The sequence below is a fragment of the Lithobates pipiens genome, unplaced genomic scaffold (genome assembly GCF_037356315.1).
Source record: "Lithobates pipiens isolate NorthernLeopardFrog02 unplaced genomic scaffold, aLitPip1_a1.2 Scaffold_19, whole genome shotgun sequence".
Lineage (NCBI taxonomy): Eukaryota > Metazoa > Chordata > Amphibia > Anura > Ranidae > Lithobates > Lithobates pipiens.
In genome coordinates, this window is record NW_027507764.1 from 133,694,859 (window position 1) to 133,715,595 (window position 20,737).

Consider the following 20,737-nt stretch of genomic DNA (forward strand, 5'->3'; position numbering starts at 1 on the left):
TGCTATGCATACTACCTTATGCCTTTGTCTTGCAGGTTTTTGTTTTGTTTTTGGGTTCACAACCACTTTAAGCCTAGTATACATGGGCCAAATGCCGGGCAACATCAGCCGGCGCAATATAAACTGACCGATATTCGCCCTGTGAGTATGGCAGCTTGTCTGACAGATGCCGGCTATTTGGCCAGCTTATGCAGGACAGGCACACTGTAAAACCAGCAGCCGATGAGCCAATGGCTGAGAGTGCTGACCAGAGTGTTCTGGCATGGGGCCATCCCCATCAGGACTCCATAGCTCAGCAGGGGAGATCACTGTACTATACTCAGTACAGCGGCTCCTCCTGAGCAATCAGGTTTAAGGAGAAAAAATAAAAAAATAAAATAAAAAAGGAGGACAATGTCTACCAGCTTAAGCTTATGTGACCCATGCAAACGTAGGTGTAGAAGCGGGAAGTTCAGAGGCAGGAAATCTTAACGCACCAAAATCACCATTCAGGAGAAGAGCATTTGGGCATAAATAAAAATAAAAACACCACTCACTCAATCTAAACACTATGTGCGTTAAATGTATATTAATTTTAATGACCAGAATAAAATTAAATATCCTGGCCAATGAAATCAATGAACACCCAAAGCTTGACATGCTTGAATACATCTAAATGCACCAAAACGAGTATGAAACATGCGGCTTTAGGCACGTTTAATGCCGATTTCCTCCTGTCAGGAGAAAGGTGTTCAGAGAATGTGTGCATGAGGCCCAAAATGCTCCACTTTCAAAAGGCAGCAAATACACTTTCATACTACACAACTGTATATATTTAATCTCATTTTTGTAGAAGGCAATTAAAAAATTCCCAACTTCTTATAGGATGTAAACAACTGGGATAGCAAGAACTCAACACAAAAAGTTGCCTGGTTTGCCCATCTGCTTTTCATTTATTGCATGACCCAGAGATTGCAGGAAAATAATACAGACAGAATTTTTTCTCATATTGGATACACATTTACATTGAGCACTACTCAAAATTTTATTCGGTACACAGTGGCAGTATTTTATGCCCCCTTTATATAGCTAGGAAGGGCTCTGCCCTTACCTAAACTTTATGGTACCTCTGGAAGGATCTACCCATATATTCCTATAAATCTAATGACACCAGCATTATGACTATTGGCCACCTAGAAGATTTTCCAAAGGAATCAATGGAAACAGCACTACGGAGAAATTAATTAGTATGTGTCGCTTACAGAACAGCCCAGGATTGTAGACACAGATGGGCAAAATCCTTGCAGGGAAAACATGCACCTTAAGATCTTGCTGGCCAGTCTTCTGAGCAAAATAGTTTCCTGGCTGTAACGCTCACCCACTTTGGCTTCTGACGAGGCACTGCCCCAGAGCCATCATACAGGTAAGGGGCTACTGTTATTTACATCAGTTACAAGTCAGTGGCTCACGGATCTGTTGGAGCCAGAGATAATCAGGTAAATTTTCAAATGAAAGTCAGCAATGGCAGACACCATTTCTCTGAGAATAGGGTATATGATTATATTGACTTTGGTATCTAAACCAAAGAACAGAAGTTTAATACATTGTAGGTTACCATTCCTTAGATTAGGTGAGTGAAAATTTTCTTCTGGTTTTCATTTCCCCATTCTATTACCTCCAGGTGATCTTGCCATTAACTAATTTCCTGTTCCTAGGTGGCCAACACTTACATCCCATACTGTATCTGTTGAGGAGCAGCAGAGTCCTCACCCTTGGCCATAAATGATATTAGGAGTACAGAACACTTCCCCCTCTACTTTGTTTTGGAAATGAGAAGGTGAGAGAATACAAGAAGTTATCATATCACTTAATTTCTGGCAGGATCTACCGTCTATCTGCACTTAAACTTTTTCAACACTGCAAATAACTGATTAGAAGGGAGCAGAAAGGAGGAGAACTTCAATGCTGGAGTCTACATTTGCCAAAAAAAATAATTCCAGAGCACCCACATGACTGTGTGGAATTGAAACAAGCTAAAAATCAGCATATCTGTTAAAATCAACAATATGAAAATGAGTTTGCCACTACACATTTATGTGTCACCAGGCATGCAATAATTACTTGTACCGAGTTCACAAAATATTCAGTGACTCACTCTTCTCCAATTTAGGGTTGTACATTTTTGTGGGAAAAAATAAATAAAATGTGCATGCACTAAAAGCAGTTTTTACATTTTTAAAATTCTGTAAAACATATTTGTTGCAACTTGGATTAATACATTGCATTATGCAAGATTTAAAAAGTAAGCTATACAAACACAAAAGACGTGCTAGAAACAATCCGCTATTGCAATGCCACAATAATCGCAAACTGAATGAGCATCAACATTTTCTTTTGGAACTTTGCTCAAATGAAGTCAAGAGAAAGCACAAAACACACTTCTAAAACGTATGAGAATATAAAAAGTAAGTGAATGCCTTGGGAAAAAAAGCAAGAAAACACAAATCACTGCAAGTTATGGTAATTAAAAAAAAAATTGAAAATGTATTGTGTATATATATGTCCTGGTTGCCAACTAACAATTGTACATAGAATACTCGAAAAACAAGGTTCAGGCAGGCACGCACGCATTAGTAAACCGGGTGTCAGAGCTACGTTTTAAGCCACACCAACAAAAACTCTAGTCTCTGTCAGGAGATTTAAACGTTAATATGGGAAAAAGTAATGCCTCAAGTACAATCAAAGTCAAAACTTGAAAATCAGAAAAAAATTGTACATACCTCCCACTGCAGATGAGGTGGTATATTTCGGATCTGTAGCTTCCGACTCCTGAAAACAGAAAGAAGAAATTGCATGAGAGCAGAGAATATACAAAAGCCATATCATTGAATCTAGCCAGCATTAAAAGACTCCTTTACGGATACACAAGCGAAGACTGCAGCATGGACGACGACTGGGAGTCAACATCCCAAGAATCTTTACTCGGAATTCAGATTCAAAGTTATCTACTGCACTACTACATGAGCTCTAACTGGCTATGAGCTAACTAATCACATACAATTGCTGGGGAATTCCTATCATTCCTGGTCTTTGAAGTTGAAATCATTCAATTAGCTCACTGCGTTTTCAGAGGGGAGGGGGAAAACGTGCTCTCCCAACATGCTTTACTGAAACTTTCTTGTATAGGATATCCACTTTGGGGGAGGAATGCTGGCATGAACAATGCAAATGACTCACATCTGGCAGGGCACTGGTTAAGGGACTCTACAGATATTTATCCTAAGGAACGAACAGCCAAACATTTGTGGTGGAGAAGCGCTTGCTGCAGCGTGTTTAAAAGATGAACAAGCAAATGCCACATACTCCCTGGGATTCCCAAGAATGCACATGGTAAACATATATAGAAAAAAGGTTTTTCTTCAGATTATACCCCTGGAAAAAAAAAAAATAAAAAAAACAAAAAAAAAAAAAAAAAAAAAAGAAAAAACCCACAATGGACTTGTTCACCGATTTGGAAGTGGGAAGACTGCAAAGCAGACAGCTTGGTTACATGTCTAGGCAATGGGGCTTGCAATAAAATTGAAAAAAGCTTCGCTCTGACTTCCATCACAGATAGCCCCTCATAAAAAGGGAAAGGACCTGTGTCTAAACACATTGCACTCAAAGAATCTCAGCAGAGAAATAATTACGGTAAAACATACCAGGTTTCACCTTCAGAGGGTATTGCAGGCAAAATGCAATGAATTTTTACAGTGAAAAAATAATGAAACAAATTCAAAACTAATACAACTCAAAAAAAAAAAAAAAAAATTTAAAAATAAATAATAAAAAAAAGTATTGTATTGGATCACACAGCAACAGTCATTTCAATGGTCTTTCCACCAGAGCATCAAGCATTTTTCTTTTTTGAACCGGTCTAAAAATATAAATAAAAAATTCAGAACGCAGAACGTTACCAGCTTGTGATTGAAAGAAAAGATAAGCCAGCCACAGATGATGCAATTGTGTTTCCTACAGCCACAGGTTGCTGTAAACAAAAAAACAAAAAAAAAAAATAGCCGCTTGAATCCCTCCCACAGCGCTATTGTGTTCTGCCAGCAGGGAGCCTTCACTGCTGGCATAACACAATGATCACTACTAGCGGCTGTAGTCACTTGCAGTAATCGCACACAAACAATCTTTGACTTGACTGTCCATAGATGGATCGAACCTTGGCTGGACCCTGTTGAACCAGCTTTAGGACTTTTGGGCTTACTTCAGGGGTGCCTTAGCAAAATGCCTAAAAATTGTATACAAGCAAGCAGGTGGTTGAAGCCTGCCTTTTACTTATACAAAGCCACAAATTTTCACTGTGCACCATTAAAAAAATCCTAGTTGCCGACGTCCCAACAACCAGTGACATCACCGGGTGATGAGAAGAGCGTCAGGCATCGGCACAGCATCCTTTTTGACCCTCCCCTGGCCCTCTCCGTCACCACTGGACCAGGGGTCACATTAGCCGAGTGAGAGAAGAGAAACACAGGAACTCTAGTCAGTACTAGTGTGGAACAGTGTATTTGCTTTGGAAGAATAAATTACCTCCAACTTTCAGTGTCCTACATGTGTGGATGTTGCTGCATTATGTAAAAGTTTGTTTCCTTTTTTACATTTGAGAATGGGGTGTCAAGATTGGTCATTATTTTAATGGGTACCTTGACTGAAAAGGTTGGGGAAAAAAAACCAATACTGCTTTAGAAGAACCTGGCTGTATAAAAAACACAAAGTAGCCTCCATTTGATTTTTTTTTTCCTGCTCAGGGCCAACCTTAAAGTGGTACTAAAGTCTAAACGTTTTTTAGCTTAATGCTTTCTCTGCCCCACTACTGGTCCTACCCACCTAAACCATACTTGGTTCCATGTGACTGTTCCAGCACGGTCTCTTGCTCCACCACCATTTCACTAAATTCATACTTTCACAGAAAAATAAGGGAATTTTCAGGGGAACTTAGGTGAGCAGAGCAATGGGCTCCTGCCAGTCAAACCCATGTGGAGGAAGGAGCAGAGGCATCGCTTACCGACACTGCTTGATTCTGTGGGCCCACACAGCCTGGCTTGGGAGCACACATGTACAGGTGCCTCCTTAGCACTGGCTTGCTGCAGGAGGCACCTGGGAACAGGGCGAATCTGACAGCACCATCAGGGAACTGCCATAAGAGGAGGAATATGACCTCATCAATATTGCACAGAGCAGGTATTGAGAAAGAGTGGAAGGGACTGGTCTCTATTAAACAAAGCTCCTTCACAGAGGCAAAGTTTCACACTGGGTTTCTGCACAGGCCTGGGAGAAATACACCAAGCATGATTATATATGCCACTTTCTTATCCCCACGTTAAGTTTTAAATGCAGCTGTCACGTTGTGGGAGATAGCATTGACCAATATGAGTAGAGATGAATTCAAATTAATAAGTAATAAAAAGTGCGTTTTTCTTGCAGGAGTTTAGCAGTCAAGGAGGGCAACTGGTTCTGAGTCAAGGCTTCTGCCTCTCTGGTCATTAAAGTCAAACTGCTGAATTGACAACTTACGAGTCCCTAGTAAACTTCCATCTTTCTTGTTTTAAAATGTTAATTAAAAAAAAAAAAAACATCCAACACTACCAATGTGTTTGAGAGGTGGAGGACTTCACCCAGCTTCAGGGCTTAGACACCCTGAATTAGATTGTTCAAAGGGGCCAAATATCTGGCGGTATCGGCCGGTTTACTAGAAACTGGTCGATACTGGTCAGACAGAAGCCTGGTTCTGTCGAATGAGCATGAACGGCTCCTGAACAATGCTTTCAGGTCAATGGCTGATAAAAGTGTTCCAGTGGGGGGAGACTTTTGTCCCCGTCAAAACATCAGATTGTTAGTACAGCTCCTGAGCTCTTCTGGGTTTTTTTTTTTGGTTTTTTTAGTTCAGCCCGCTGGGTTGAACGGAAATTTTTATTTTTTTTAAATAAATAAAAGTAAACTACACTACTAGCATGTGCCAAAAGAAGAAGAATGGGTTTGGGGTATTTTCCTCCATTATACTTACCTAGGTGGATGCAGCATTGGTCCAATTCTACCCCTGTCACCCGGCACCTCAATGCTGACAGCCGAGCGATCGAATATCGCTGATGGCTCGGTTCTCACAGCTCCCCGAGAGCTGCCTACTGTCAATCAGCAGCTCTCCGCTCTACTCCACGCTCACTGGAGAGCTGTGCGAGGAGCGGCTGTCTCAGGCTCTCAGCTGCTCATTGAGACGGGCATCAGTCCAGGCACCTGGCAAATTCAGGACTTCCAAAGTCAGGATGACAGGGTGCTTGGACTGATTTCTGTGACATCAGCAGAGAGCAGACTTAAGTCTGCTCTCTGCTGAAAACAAAGTCACAGGAGTGAAAAACTGATTGCACTCCTGTGACCCTTTAGGTGAATCCCAAAAATGAGCTTAGGCTGGACTTCACCTTTAACCAAAATCTAGCCTCAAATCATGCTTTCTAGCTCATTTCATCTGGACAGGTCTTTGTTCAAGGCCAGAAGAAGGTTGGAGTCCTTTTCACCTCCAAAGTGTGTTGGCTATATCTGATGTACAGTGCCTTGCAAAAGTATTCACCCCCTTGGCTTTTTACCCAATTTTGTTACATTACAGCCTTTAATTCAAAGTTTTTTTTTAAATCCGAATTATATGTGATGGATCAGAACACAATATTCTAAGTTGGTGAAGTAAAACTAGAAAAATATATACATAAAACAATTTTTCAGAAACACAGTAAATAGTAAAAAAAAAAAAAACAAAAAAAAAAAAACTGATAATTGGCATGTGCGTATGTGTTCACTTCCTTCGTTATGAAGCCCATAAAAATCTCTGGTACAACCATTTACCTTCAGAAGTCACATTAGTGAAATGAGGTCCACCTGTGTGCAATCCAAGTGCCACATGACCCGTCATTACAGATACCCATCTTTTTGAAAGGCCCCAGAGGTTTCTACACTTAAGCAAGAGGCACCACTAACCAAACACTGCCATGAAGACCAAGGAACTCTCCAAACAAATAAGGGACAATGTTGTTGAGAAGTACAAGTCAGGGTTAGGCAATAATAATAATAAATCCAAATCTTTGATGATCCCTAGGAGCACCAAAGCGATCATATCCAAATAGAAAGAACATGGCACAAACAGCAAACCTGCCAAGAGATGGCCGCACACAAACTCATGGACCGAGCAAGGAGGGCATCAGAGAGGCAGCACAAAGACCTAAAAGGTAACCCTGGAGGAGCTGCAGAGTTCCACAGCAGAGACCGGAGTATCTGTACATAGGACGACAATAAGCCGTACGGTCCATAGAGTTGGGCTTTATGGCAGAGTGGCCAGAAGAAAGCCATTATTTTCAGCAAAAAACTAAATGGTACGTTTAGAGTTTGCGAAAAGGCATGTGGGAGACTCCCAAAATGTATGGAGAAAGGTGCTCTGGTCTGAGGAGACTAAAATTTAACTTTTTGGCCATCAAAGAAAACGCTATGTCTGACGCAAACTCAACACATCACCCAAAGAACACCATCCCTACAGTGAAACAAGGTGGTGGCTGCATCATACTGTGGGGATGTTTTTCAGCAGTTGGGAAACTGGTCAGAGTTGAGGGAAAGATGGTGCTAAATACAGGGATATTCTTGAGCAAAACCTGTACCAGTCTGTGTGCAATTTAAGGCTAGGACGGAAGTTCGCTTCCAGCAGGACCATGACCCCAAACACACTGCTAAAGCAACACTTGAGTGGTTTAAAGGGGAAACATGTAAATGTAGTCAAAGCCCAGACCTCAATCCAATAAAAAAAATAAAAAAAATCTGTGGTCAGACTTAAAGATTGCTGTTCACAAGCGCAAATCATCCAAACTTGAAGGAGCTGGAGCAGTTTTGCAAGGAGGAATGGGCAAAAATCCCAGTGGTAAGATGTGGCAAGCTCAGAGACTTATCCAAAGCGACTTGGAGCTGTGATAGCAGCAAAAAAGGTGGGTCTACAAAGTATTGACTTAAGGGGGTGTGAATAGTTATGCACATTGACTTTTTCGGTTATTTTGTCCTATTTGTTGTTTGTGTCCCAAAAAAAAAATAAAAAAATAAAAAAATAAAAAAACAAACACATCTTCAAAGTGGTGGGCATGTTCTGTAAATTAAATGATGCAAATCCTCAAACAACAAGTTGTGAGGCAACAAAAACACAAAAAAATACCAATAGGGGGTGAATACTTTTGCAAGGCACTGTACTTAAATTAACATAAACATCCTAAACTAATTTTAAGCAGGGTAGCAGTTTGTATTACGCGCTCAACCTAGCTAACGTGACTTAAATCTGATTGGTCTTGTCTGGAATATTGCATAGTATCATTGCAGTTCACACCGACCCTGTATATCCCTGTTCAGCCGTTAATTAGCTTTTTTGAAGTGAGCCCAAGAGCATTTTTTGTTTTGTTAATGCACTAGTTATCAATTTTTCAGTTATGAGTTGCAAGTGTTTTTTTACGCCTATACTTTCTGCTTGTCGAGTGGAAAAATTACAATGTCAGAGTCAGACAGGATATTCTATATCTTCATGAAACCCTTCTCCTATATAACGTAATGTGTATGTCTTAAGGGAACTGCTCAGAAAGCCTGGAAAATGAGTTTGAGTAAACCTGAATGGGTAACCGCTTTACATGATGTCTACATGCCCCAAACCTGCAACTGATGTATGTGCACCTTTCTTGTACCTTCACCAATCTGGCAACAAAAGCAACATGAAAAAGCCCTGTGTCCAAGTTGACTTGCTCATGGGGGAAAGACTCACATTCTCCCCTTCGAAAGTGTTCAGTGTAATGCAAAATTCCCTATGTGCACAGCCATATTTATCTGCAGTGTCCAGGGACACAGCATATTTGAGAGGTCCACATTCCACACCATTTCATGTACAGTGCCGAAGCCATAGATTTTCCATTGCATAAATGCAGAATGCATTTAAAAAGCAAGTAGAATTAAAAGGGATTTTTGCAGGCTCTGTCTGCTCTAGAACACTGTCCCTGCTTCACTCATTCTCAATTTCCACTGAGGGTGCCTTGGTGCTCCATCAGATATTCAATTTAGATCGGTGCTTTTAGGATTAATAATGAAAGACAGCTGTACTGAAAATGTTTGTGTAGTGCACAGTAATCAACTTGATTTGCAAATAATGATTCTCCAATTTTCAGGAATCTAATTTTTCAGAGCATATGACAGCTATATCATCCAATTCACAGCATTTTCTTCTTGGAATTAGTGAAGCCCAATTGTTGGGTTTGACAGATCTACCAACTGTCCACACAGCAGTCACGCACATACTCCGAAAAATCCAGGAAATCTGATTCACCCAAACCAGAAACAAATTCAGTCATCTGTCAGTATTACTGGGATGATAAAACAATGATCTAAAAGAACATTAAGCTAAAGAGCAGTGTTATTAATACAAACATTTTCTAATGATCAGCTTTTGTAAGGTTAACGGGGACAGCAAGCATTGTAGACAACCACAACGGTTCATTCTCCTAGATACGAACATGCTGGAAATATCTTTGTGGCCAATCACAGATCACTCCATCTTCACACAGGATTATATTGGGGATGAGGTGGGGTTGAGACTTTCTATGTGGATAGGGGATATTACTGCGCTAAACCAATGTGTGAGGAAGAATGAACAGCTGCTACATAAGAATGTGCCTAAAATTCAAAGTAAAAGATTGGCAAAAAATGTAGCGCTAGAAATATGAAACACTGAATACAATGAGAGATATACAAATATATATATATATATAGAGAGATATCTATATCTATATCTATATATACACACACACACATATATATATATATATATATATATAGTTTGGTAACATTGCGTGAGCGAAGTTATGCGGTGAGACATCTTTCCTGTGTTGTTACTTCCGGGTTGATGCCTCATGCTGGGTCACGTTTCCATGACACTGTATTTATGGTCATGTGACCTAGAGGCAAGGAGATTTTCTCCGATCCCAGCAAGGTTGTGATGGCTGCCGTCAGTCAAGTGACCAGCATCACCTGTTTTCGCTCGCTTTTTTTTTTTTTTAACAAAAAGGTTTGTCTCGTGTCGGCCGTGTCATTTCCGAATTGACTTTACAGGTGCAGTCACACTCCCATGACGTCATTGTTTGGTGTCGTGGGATCCGGCCGGCTCTGTACATTGGTTCCCATACCAAGGCTTGGAGCTCATGCCATCATGTGACCGGCCTTACTCCAACCACCTGTCTCAGGACTTTGGGCACAAGATTCATGTCTTCCAGGTAGATGCCACATACCAGGTCCTTGCAGATTGATTTCTTAACTTGCGTGTAGTTTAAAAATATGTGCAATGTGAGGAAGCAGATATATGCCCCAGTTGAAGGGACGAAACGCATCAAGCTTGGCTTTCTGCTCCCCACATTGCTTTTTCTCTGCGATTACATTTTTATTCTTATGGATGAATGTTGTTTTCTTTCAATAAAACCCACCTTTTTGACCTACACCATATGGAGGCATTTTTCTATTTCCCCTCAGATGAGAGTTTTTGGCTTTCCAGTCTGGCTGCTTAACATCCGAGTTCCAGCCTTATGGTTACCTGCACGATTCCCTGGATTCATTCTTGGAGTACCTTGGATTCCCTGGATTGTTTTAAAAATCTGCTGATCAGGCTATCCTCGCTTGAGTGACTCATTGTCGCTGACACACGAGTCCACTACTTCTGGTAAGAGTGCTTACCCTTATCTTGGGTGGAGGACACACTATCCCTGATGCTCTACATGCCTGCTAAGGCCATTGTACCCCACTTAGCAAGAAAACTTTTTTTGATGTTTACCATACGGCTGTTTCACTTGCGTTTCTACTCATATACATGCTTTGTCTCATATTCACTATATCTGAGATAGATTTTTATCACAAGGTATTTACACATAACATCGTTCAATGTTTGTTTCACATTTCTAGCGCTACATTAAGCGTTTCTATGCATGTGCACCACAAAAATTTAAAAACTCAGGGATGAGATTTGATGGAGACAGTGCAGCATGGACAAGGATGGCAGATCCCTCAGCACTCATTTTAGGAGATATGTACAGTGGGTCGACCATTTTAAGGAGACAAGCCTAAGTTTTGCCAGAGTATCTGCTGCAGAATTTATTGTTGAGCAAGACAACTCTGATAAATACTGTACAGTGGAGTTGGTAATGTTCTAAGTTTGCTCCAAGTTAAAATGGATAATGGTCCTGGAAGCTCATCTCAAGATGCACACTACAGTTATGTACTCAATTATAAATCCATGAAAATGGATTAATTGGTACTGTAGTCTTTTACACCCATCTTCGGGCAAGGCCCCTCTTGGCTTTTTGATCAAACAACAACAAACTGCCTGCAACTGCTAATGTGCCCTCTTCTGCTAATCTCACCATAGCCCTGCAAACTGACGAGGAGTCAGCAGAATTGGTTACACAATCAACGATTTTGAGATATTGAGGATGAGGACGCTGGTATGGCATAAGCATAGAGGGGGGCATCAGGCATAGAGTAGCAAGAGACTGCAGCTTACTGCAAAGCAGCCTACAGCAATGAGGCAGGGGTGGATGATTGGGTCACAGACTGGCCACATGTGCCACTGATTGGAAAGGAGGAAAGTTCTGAGGTAGAGACAGAATGGGAATGAGGGAGCATTTTGTCCAGGGGCAGCTTGTAGAGGATTGAAGGGAGCAGCAGTCCTAATTCACCAGATGGCATTGCCCCACAGATACAAGCCACTGCCATCCCAATGGCTGGTCTACAGAGCTCAGCAGTGTTGAACCTAAACATGGAATTCCAGGTTAAAATGTCACTATAAATAGATCATTTGGACCAAGCTGATCCAAAATGAACCATTTGCATTACTGAACAATGTGACTGCTGTAATGAACTCTATATACAGTAAGAAGCACTGCATTTAGGCAGCAGTACGGGAGACTTCCCGTCTGCTACTGGAATTAAAGAGTGGGGCTGGAGTGCTGCTCTGCCATTCAGAAGAAGCCTTGTATTTTTTATTAATGAATACAAGGCTTCCTCTCAAGCCTTGTATAAGCGACGTCAGACACGCGCCTCTCCTTATCAAACCTACTACAGCAGGTTTTCTAGGTTGGCTGTTGGCTTTAACAAAAATGAGGAGGAACTTGAAAAGTTAGGACCCGGCAACTGACTATACACCATAGCTGGGATAGTTTGATATGGAAGGACGAGCTCCCAGTGGCTTTCCATCCTGTATTTCTTGTTTGGATGTCATGATGAGAAAGTGGGGTAGCCATACACCCAGTGTTTCCTGTTGCTGTGCAATGATCATAAAGAGATTTGCAATTTGCATCTATTGGACCCCATTTAGTAAACAGAACTAGTTGATCATTAAACTCAATCTCCTTCAAAGTAACATTATAAAAAAAAAAAATTGTGGAAAAAAAAATAAAAAAAATAAAAATTATAAAGACAGAAGACCGTTGGCAACAAATGCACACCACATTTAAGGGAAAAGGCAGTTTTTCCAGCAAGTACATACTGTATATTTATGCAGTTTGACTAGACTATAGACAGTCAACTACTGTACAAACATTTTCATAATAAGCTGTATAAAACCTTCAAGTATTTCCCCCACGACCGCTGTACATTGTAAGCGGGAGCAGTAAAGTGCAGCTGGTTTGCAGTACTGAAAAGCAGGAAATAAATTGTGACCATATATGTTTCGATTAACAATCGATTTATTTTCAGTCTAATCTCTTCCTGTAGGAATAAATCAATCTATAGTCGACAGTACCATCAATCAATATGCCAGACACGGATTTTGATGGATATTCAAGATGTGATCATAACTTGCAATCGTAAATTATCAATCACATCTTTTTCCACAATATAATCTAATTGATAAAAATACAATTGTATTACATGAACAAAGTTCCTCAGTGCTGCCAAATGTAAAACTAAAAAACAAAAATATTCCACCCTGCCCAACTCTTTTTTTTTTTTTTTTTTTTTTTAATCGAATGGTTTGCAAATTCAACCATTTGGATCAAAAACACACATCGATCGGATAAAAATTAATTGAAGAGTGTGTGGCCATCAGATAGCAAATATGGTTGCTTTGATGCACATGATGTACAAACTGCACACCGAAACCAGTTGACTAGAAAACCTCAACAATGCTAGTGGACCTGTGAGAAATCTTCAAAAGCTTTTTGGGCATCTAGCAGCTTAAAAGCAAGACAATGAACACAAAAAAAGGATTTAGAAACTCATATTTAAAATACAGTAGAAAAAAAAATTAAAAATAAAACCCAAAAAACTCCAAATTCCGGCTTCAAGAAAGGGAGTACAGATACTATGGATTCACACACACTAATGGGTGTCCCGTACAGTGGCGTTTCAATAGTCAATTCTTTTCCTTGCATGTGTGCATAATTATTAGGACTATAGCCCATCGTGGGAGCCAGGGTAGCCAGCACCTGCTGTAATTGGGGTTGAATGATTGTATAACATGCTGCTGTCTTTAGTCAGAATATCATCAACAGCACATCCAATCTGGACCTGTGCTTATTTGTTGCCAATATTTGAACATTCTCTGGCACACACACACACACAAAAAAAAAAAAAAAAAAAAAAAAAAAGAGTCAGAATTGTCTTACAAAAAACACTAAATGACCTCTAGCTTTCTGTCTCACAGAGAGATTGTGTGTTTCAAATCAAAAATATACCGCACAGCACTCGTGCAAATATCACAAAATTACCTCACAATGGCAATTTCTATACCCAGTATTATGATTAACTGACTGTTGCATGTAAATCCACATACTAAAGTAGACTGAAAAGAAAAGATAACATCACTGTCAAATGTATGCAGTGACTGCTGACTAACCAGGAGAAAAAAATAAAAAAATAAAATCAGTGGCACTGAAAACTACATAATTATTCAAAATGGCAGCGCCCATACAGACAGACATTTAGGAAACAAGTAACTATAATTAAAGATTTATATGTACCATCTAAACCACAAAAAAAAAAAAAAAATTAGAAAAATCTGTGTCAAATCCTGAATAATAATAATGCTAAAAGAAAGCATACTGATATAAAACACTCAAATATTGCAGAGTAAAAAAAAAAAAAAAAAGAAAAGCATTCTAAATTCTAGAACATTAAAGGTTTCCAACTTTTGGAGGGCAGTACAGAACGTTATTAGTATTAACTTCCTGCAATATTTTAGGTAACAAAATTAACACAGATCCCGAGGATATCTGCCTTGGGAGATCAGTATGGCATTTTTACCATTTGGAGCAAATTGAACGATGCTTTAGGGCTCATGCACACAGCCGCTTGCAGTCATACAATGTAAAACGTCGCCCTATTTCCCCTCCCAACTCTCCCTTCCCCAAACTGGAGCCAGCGATTATGTATACAGCCACCCCTACACATGAATGACTGTATGCGGCTATATGCCAGTATTTGCGTCAACAGGCATGTGTACAGATGAACCCTGAACAGACAAATAAGTTCCTTGTTAGTATTCAAACACAGCGCTTCTGGCTCCTGGATGGGGGGAAAAAAAAAAAAAAGTCCCCATTTTACATCCACATGTGTGAGCCACTGCGAGGGCTTTTGCCCTTTTCTGGATCAACTGCAGGTTTTTCTCTTATTTGACTCAGCCCAATAGACATCCCTGTACAACTCCAGCAAGAAAATAAACTAAAAATGTATATTACATTTTTTTATTTTTCTTGCTGGAGTTGAAAATGCAGAGGTTTTGAAGTTTTTTTTTTTCTATTTGTCCAAATAAACTGCTTTGGAATATTTTACATTACCGTTTAAAATATGGGATTAGAACTGACATTTGCACTTGCTGGCTGTTCTATACACCTCATTTACAAATCTTTAAAGAACCCCATGTGTTCATCAGTATATCACAGAATGCAGTTAGGAACTCCACCAAAATGGTTTAGGTTGGGTTCCATTAGGCTTGTTTTCTGTCAAGTCAGACCTGACCCATAGACCACTGAGAGGCAGAAGTAGTAAAGCAAAATCACTAATTAACAATTTAGGCTTTAAATTAAATACGCCTGGAAACTAAAAACGCAGCTCAACGCGAGTTACTGCGTTTACAGGCGTTTGGTGTTTCAAATGCCTCTGAACATCCATTCTGAATGCTTTTTTTTTTGCTTTCCAAAAAATTCTTCTAAACTCAACTGCCTAGAAAGGACTATAAATGACCCTGTGTACATGTACTGATAAGATAACAGGGGAGAGTTCAGGAGAAGCTGAGAAGAAAAAAAAAAAAAAAAAAAAAAAACACGCCCAACTGCTCCTAAACGTCCATTTACCAGCAGCAGTGTACACGAGTCCTAAAAGTCTCCATGCACAATGCGCAAATTGGGACACTACATATATGAAAGCAAAATTACCTATTTTTCAAATCAGAAATGCACTAAAGCAATACAAAAAACAAATGCAAGAAAGTTAAAGCTTATGCCTGGGCAAAAAAATAAAAAAAACACAAGTAGTACATCATTTCTATACATGCACATTATCCCCCCATTAAAGACTTTGCAAAGTACAGGGGAAAATAAAAAACCGCCTGTTGATCGCCTAGAAACACATTCAGCTTCAAAGTCCTGTCATGGACTAACACACATTTGTGGACTGAGTGTAAAAAAAAAAAAAAAAAAAAAAAAAAAAAACGCACACACTACTAAAGCACTCCCTCTCACCCATTACCACAACATAAAGGCTAATCTTTCTGCAGTCCCAAGATAAAGACATGGAGGGCAAATTCTCCCGAGATAACGGGTAGTGAGCACAGGACGCCGGACAGCTCTGAATTTCAAGCATGAACAGGTACTTTTTGCACTTATCTAATGGATGTAACAAAAATGCCCTTCATGGTATATTTGACAGAGCAAAGAGCGAAAAGGGAGCAAAAAATAAAATAAAAAAAAGTAAATTGTTTGATTTTACATACACCAAGTAACTATGCCATTAATTAAGGTAGTTGCTAACAGTATAATTTTAGCTTATGCAACAAGCTTATCAGAAGCATAGAAAATAACTAAAATAAACAAACAGAAGTGATCCACATTCAGAGGCCATATATAAAAATGTTTAGAATACATAGCTGTTACAAACAGACAAGTCCAATATTCAAAACCTCCAATAGTAGTCATAACATGCAAAGGTAAAGGAGAAGAAAATGGGTGCAAAATTGATGGCAAGGCTGGCCATACATTATACAATTCTCTTGTGTGAAGCTTTTAGATTTACCACAATCATATAATAGGAGGTCAAACCTAAACACTTTCAATTTGTATGCAATCAGGTAGGTCCTTGCACTACATATAGTTGAAAGTAGTGTATGGCCAGCGTGCAAATAGTTTAAAATTAAAACACTGCAAAAAAAATAAAATAAACCCACACACACACACACACACACACACACACACACACACACCACGACAATACTACTACTTTTAAAATATATAAAAGTAGGAAGTGTCACTGGCCAGATCACCAGGTGATACAAACATAAAACTTGTAAGAAAACAAAAACAAATGCAGCCACCCATCTAAGGATTAAACTGCATTATGTTAAGGTTTTGATTTTGAGTTTGTTACAGATTTAAATTTTGGATGTTTTTTACCCAGCCTCTACTGAATTACCTAAAAATCTCAGTTTTAAAATGATATGAAAATGGTAAAGTCACATCAAAAAAAATATTTTTGTAAATTATGTAACAACTCCAAATACGTGCCAAAAACAAAAATAATTATTAAAAAACAAACAAACCCACACACAGAGGCAGACAGCTATCCCACAACTAGAACAGTATTGGGCACTGTAATTGTCAGCACTAATATATATATATATATATATATTTTTTTTTTTTTAAATAAAACACATACACGTAATAAATAATAAAAAAGGAGGTAATATTATAAAAAACACACCTCCCTGCCCTCAAATCAGCCATGCACTGCCAGGACCCCTCTACAATCCTGTGCTTAGTACCACACCATTTCCCCCCCCCACCACATCTCAGGCTTTGACTGGCCAGTAAAATGCAATCCTTTTCTTGGAGCTCATTGGGGACACATCCTCCTTGGATACTAGCAAAATACTGAGGCATGCTGGGAGTGGTTATACCTGGCTGGTCACTTTATTTGCAAATGTCAAAATCCTGTAGGTGGCAGTATAACCCAATATATTCTAATTATTACTCCCTCAACAAATTGGAAAACAGGTGTGGCAGACAACCCCGGAGAGACATGGAGGCTACCATTGCTACTTATTCTGCAAACTCTAGTTTCCTGGCTATCAGTTATCCTCTTGCTTCCATACTTTGTGTCCCTAGTCCTAAACAAGCATAGAACTATAGATTAGGGCTCCTTTCACACTTGTGCGACTTGTCCTGTCACTGACTTCAAAGCAGTCTTTGGTCTGACTGAGGGGACTTAAGGTCCATAGACCTTAAGATCGCACAGGCATGGCTTCAAGTTGTGTCAAAATCGCATCAAAGCTGTGGCAAAAATCGTGCGACTTTCAAGTTGCAAACATGAAAGGAGCCTTACCCTCGCTTACTAGCCTGCTGTTTTACCAGGAGGTGAAGGGAACAGCAACACTGAAATAACAATGCTTTAGTATAATGGGGGAAGACTAGAACCCACTGGATTTTTATTTCTGTCCATGTCCCTGTGGCAGATTTACTTCCAGTTAAGCTAACCATACACTAGTAGACTTTTGCTCAAAATGTTTCATTCTGTGATTCGTTCAGGAACAAAATCGTATATGGTGCATGTTCTAAGCATCAAAGAAACCAGTCTAGTATTTGTGGGTACTGAAGCAGAAGGTCTGGACTTTAAAAAAGGTGGAACTAAACTCCACTTTCAATAAGGCTTACCTGTAGGTACAGTGAATGTCTCCTAAACTTGCACTGGTTAGGAGATATTCATTCACACAAAATGCAGTCAGTGACGTCACCGCCGCATGCACTCTGAAGGAACGGCAGACTGTGCCAGAGCTGAGGGCACAGGAGTGACGTCATCCACTCATACAGCCGAAGCCTGCAAACCCGGAAGGAAGGCCAGGTGAAGATGGCAGCGCCGGGGAGCCGAGACAGCGCTACGTTGGAGGGCTCCATGTACAGGCAAGTCTGTCAATTGTGCTAGTATGCCGTACATACTAGTACATTATGAGTTAAAGCGGTTGTATACCCAGCTTTCACATTTTTACCTACAGGTAAGCCTACAATAAGGCTTACCTGTAGATGAAATGAATATCTCCTAATCCTGTACGGCAGAGGTAGGCAACCTTAAAGAGGTGGAGATCTACCAGAACATGGGAGAAGTCAAAGACCACCAGGCACAGTGTCGCCTCCTCACGCCCCATTTAAACCTCTCAACACTATCACAAGCATGTGCATTGGACACCAATCATGGATTTGAACTAGGTGGTACGGAGGCAACAGATTGACTCCTCGCCACCTGACAAACACACTTAGACCACTTTTCAGAGGAGCAGCAGTGCCTTGTGCACTTGCGAATGAGCCCATAGTTGCATTTGGGAACTGTACCTCTTAGGGCTTGTTCACACGTAAAGTTGCAGGGTGGTAAAATCCTGCGGTTGAGTTGCAGTCTTATCGCCTCCCATCCCTACCCGCTTTAGCTGCTGAGGCAGCAGCCAAAAAAGGTGTACACATGCAGCAGCAGGAATTAAGCCCCTGTTGCTTTTGGTGGGTGCTACTACCTGCCAATCACAACCTATTCAAATAAATAGGGTCGTTCTCCAAGCACCCCTAAACTGCATGCTTCTGTGGGGTCCAATGGGTTAACCCAGGTGGTGAGAAGGCAGCACAATGCTACCTACTTTAACCCCTTGTTTGCTGTACTGCCCATGGCTGCCGGGCATTTGCAGAGTGGCCTCATTTACTTGAATGGGTCATGCTTGGCAGGTGCAGTTCACTTTCAGAAAGTGCACAAAACACACAGAATACAATAATAGAAGTCTAAGGCTAAGTGCAGCAAACCCACAGGAAAGCTGCAGGTACACTGCACTGAACCCACAGTGGGTAAGCCACAGCACGTTAGTGTGAAAGCAGCCCTATACCATTATGCACAGTGTATTGGTGCACACCAACATGAAGAAGATCTTATTTCCTGCTGCTGGCACCACTCTGGGGGACTGCTAGCCGGGATAAAAGATGGAGTGCAGTTGGTATCACTCCGCATGGGACAGAAGCCGGCACTACGGAGGCGCCATCAGCTTATGAGTAAAACCCATCAGCCTGACCATTTGTCACAACATGTACGGTTTTTCACAAACAGCAAACCTTGCTTCTTGCCCACACAATATCTAGGTTACATTCAGCAAGCAATTACTGTAGGCTCAAATAAGTACAATTGAGGCACAATGCAAAATTGAGTTCAACTTCCTTTGGATTAATTTTGTTTAGGAATAATTATTTCAAATACTGATATAAAAACAGCTTAAAACACATTTTAACTGCAAAGAGCCCTATTGGCCCATGAATTAAATTTATTGCCACCTACAGCAGCAGTTACAGTTCCTGCTCTCCTCAGTAGACACCTTGCCTAAAGCGGAACTATACCCCCTACCCTTTACTACCAAAGAAGCTGCCATCTTGATCTTTGTTCTCTGCTATGGTGCTGCACATGTGATCAGTTCTAACACCAGTTATTCAAGGACTTGACGGTTTGGATAAGAGCATAAGCAACAGTGATGGCATGCCTTGAATGTAACAGATGTAGGACACTTAAATTGATGGGTTTAAAGAACTAAACCCAATTTGCTCATTTTGCAGCAGTTATTCTAATAAGTGATAACCCATGTGAGAATCCTTGCGAATCGATCTGCTGTCAAAACCAAGTGTTTGTGATAAATTCTATTCATTCATGTCAGATTGCCTTAAAGAATATGTCACAATTAACTTCTCTTATTTACTTCCTTTTTGGTCTGCTAAATATACACCATTAAAAGATTTTTGCTATGCAAGTGAAAAAAATACCAGTTGACCAAGCCAGAAATCCAGTGAGCCAATAAACGGAAAATAGCAAATACATGGCAATAGGTTATACCATGTAAACTGAGCAATTTAATTGGTAATTGCAATGTAATTGGTGCTGCCTGCTCTACAACTGAAGTATAGAATATAGAAAAAAAAAAAAGCCCATAGTTATAAAAAGACTTGGATTGGTGCAATTTGGCACAAAAAAAACAAAAATAAAAAAAACACAACACACACCATAACTGTACGCTGTGTGTCCAGCCTTAAAAATGAGAAGTTAATCTTAAAAAATAAAAATTAAGAATAATAATCTTTGTCAGCGTAAATGTCTGCCAGCATGTCCAATATAAGCAGGCAGTTACTTCAGTCCATGAACTATGGAGGATGCTCACCAGCGCTCTTGTAGTTCATTGAGAACTACGAGCCATCAGCTGCAAAGGGCGGTACTTGTAGTCTATTCATTCACAGAACTCTGAACAGCTGTGTGAGAGTCTTTCCTAAAGAGGTGGAACATGTACCATGCTCCCAAAGCTGAACTTATCCTTCAACCTCTTGCCGACTGCACTATAGCCGAATTATGGCTACAGCATGGCCTGCAAGTTCTGGGACACAGTCATATGATGGTGCCCTGTGATTGCACCTTCTGCAGGGCACAGGATAGCTCTATGATATAATGTCCT

At 40.2% G+C, this 20,737-nt stretch overlaps 1 protein-coding gene across 1 annotated transcript in view; it reads right to left on the reverse strand.

Moving 5' to 3' along the window:
- The window catches only part of IGF2BP3 (insulin like growth factor 2 mRNA binding protein 3), a 123,383-nt gene that overhangs the window by 61,422 nt on the left and 41,224 nt on the right, over nucleotides 1-20,737 (reverse strand). The window contains exon 3 of the mRNA XM_077491290.1: nucleotides 2,760-2,808. Within this exon, the coding sequence (XP_077347416.1) occupies nucleotides 2,760-2,808 (49 nt within the window). The remainder of the gene's footprint in view (nucleotides 1-2,759; nucleotides 2,809-20,737) is intronic.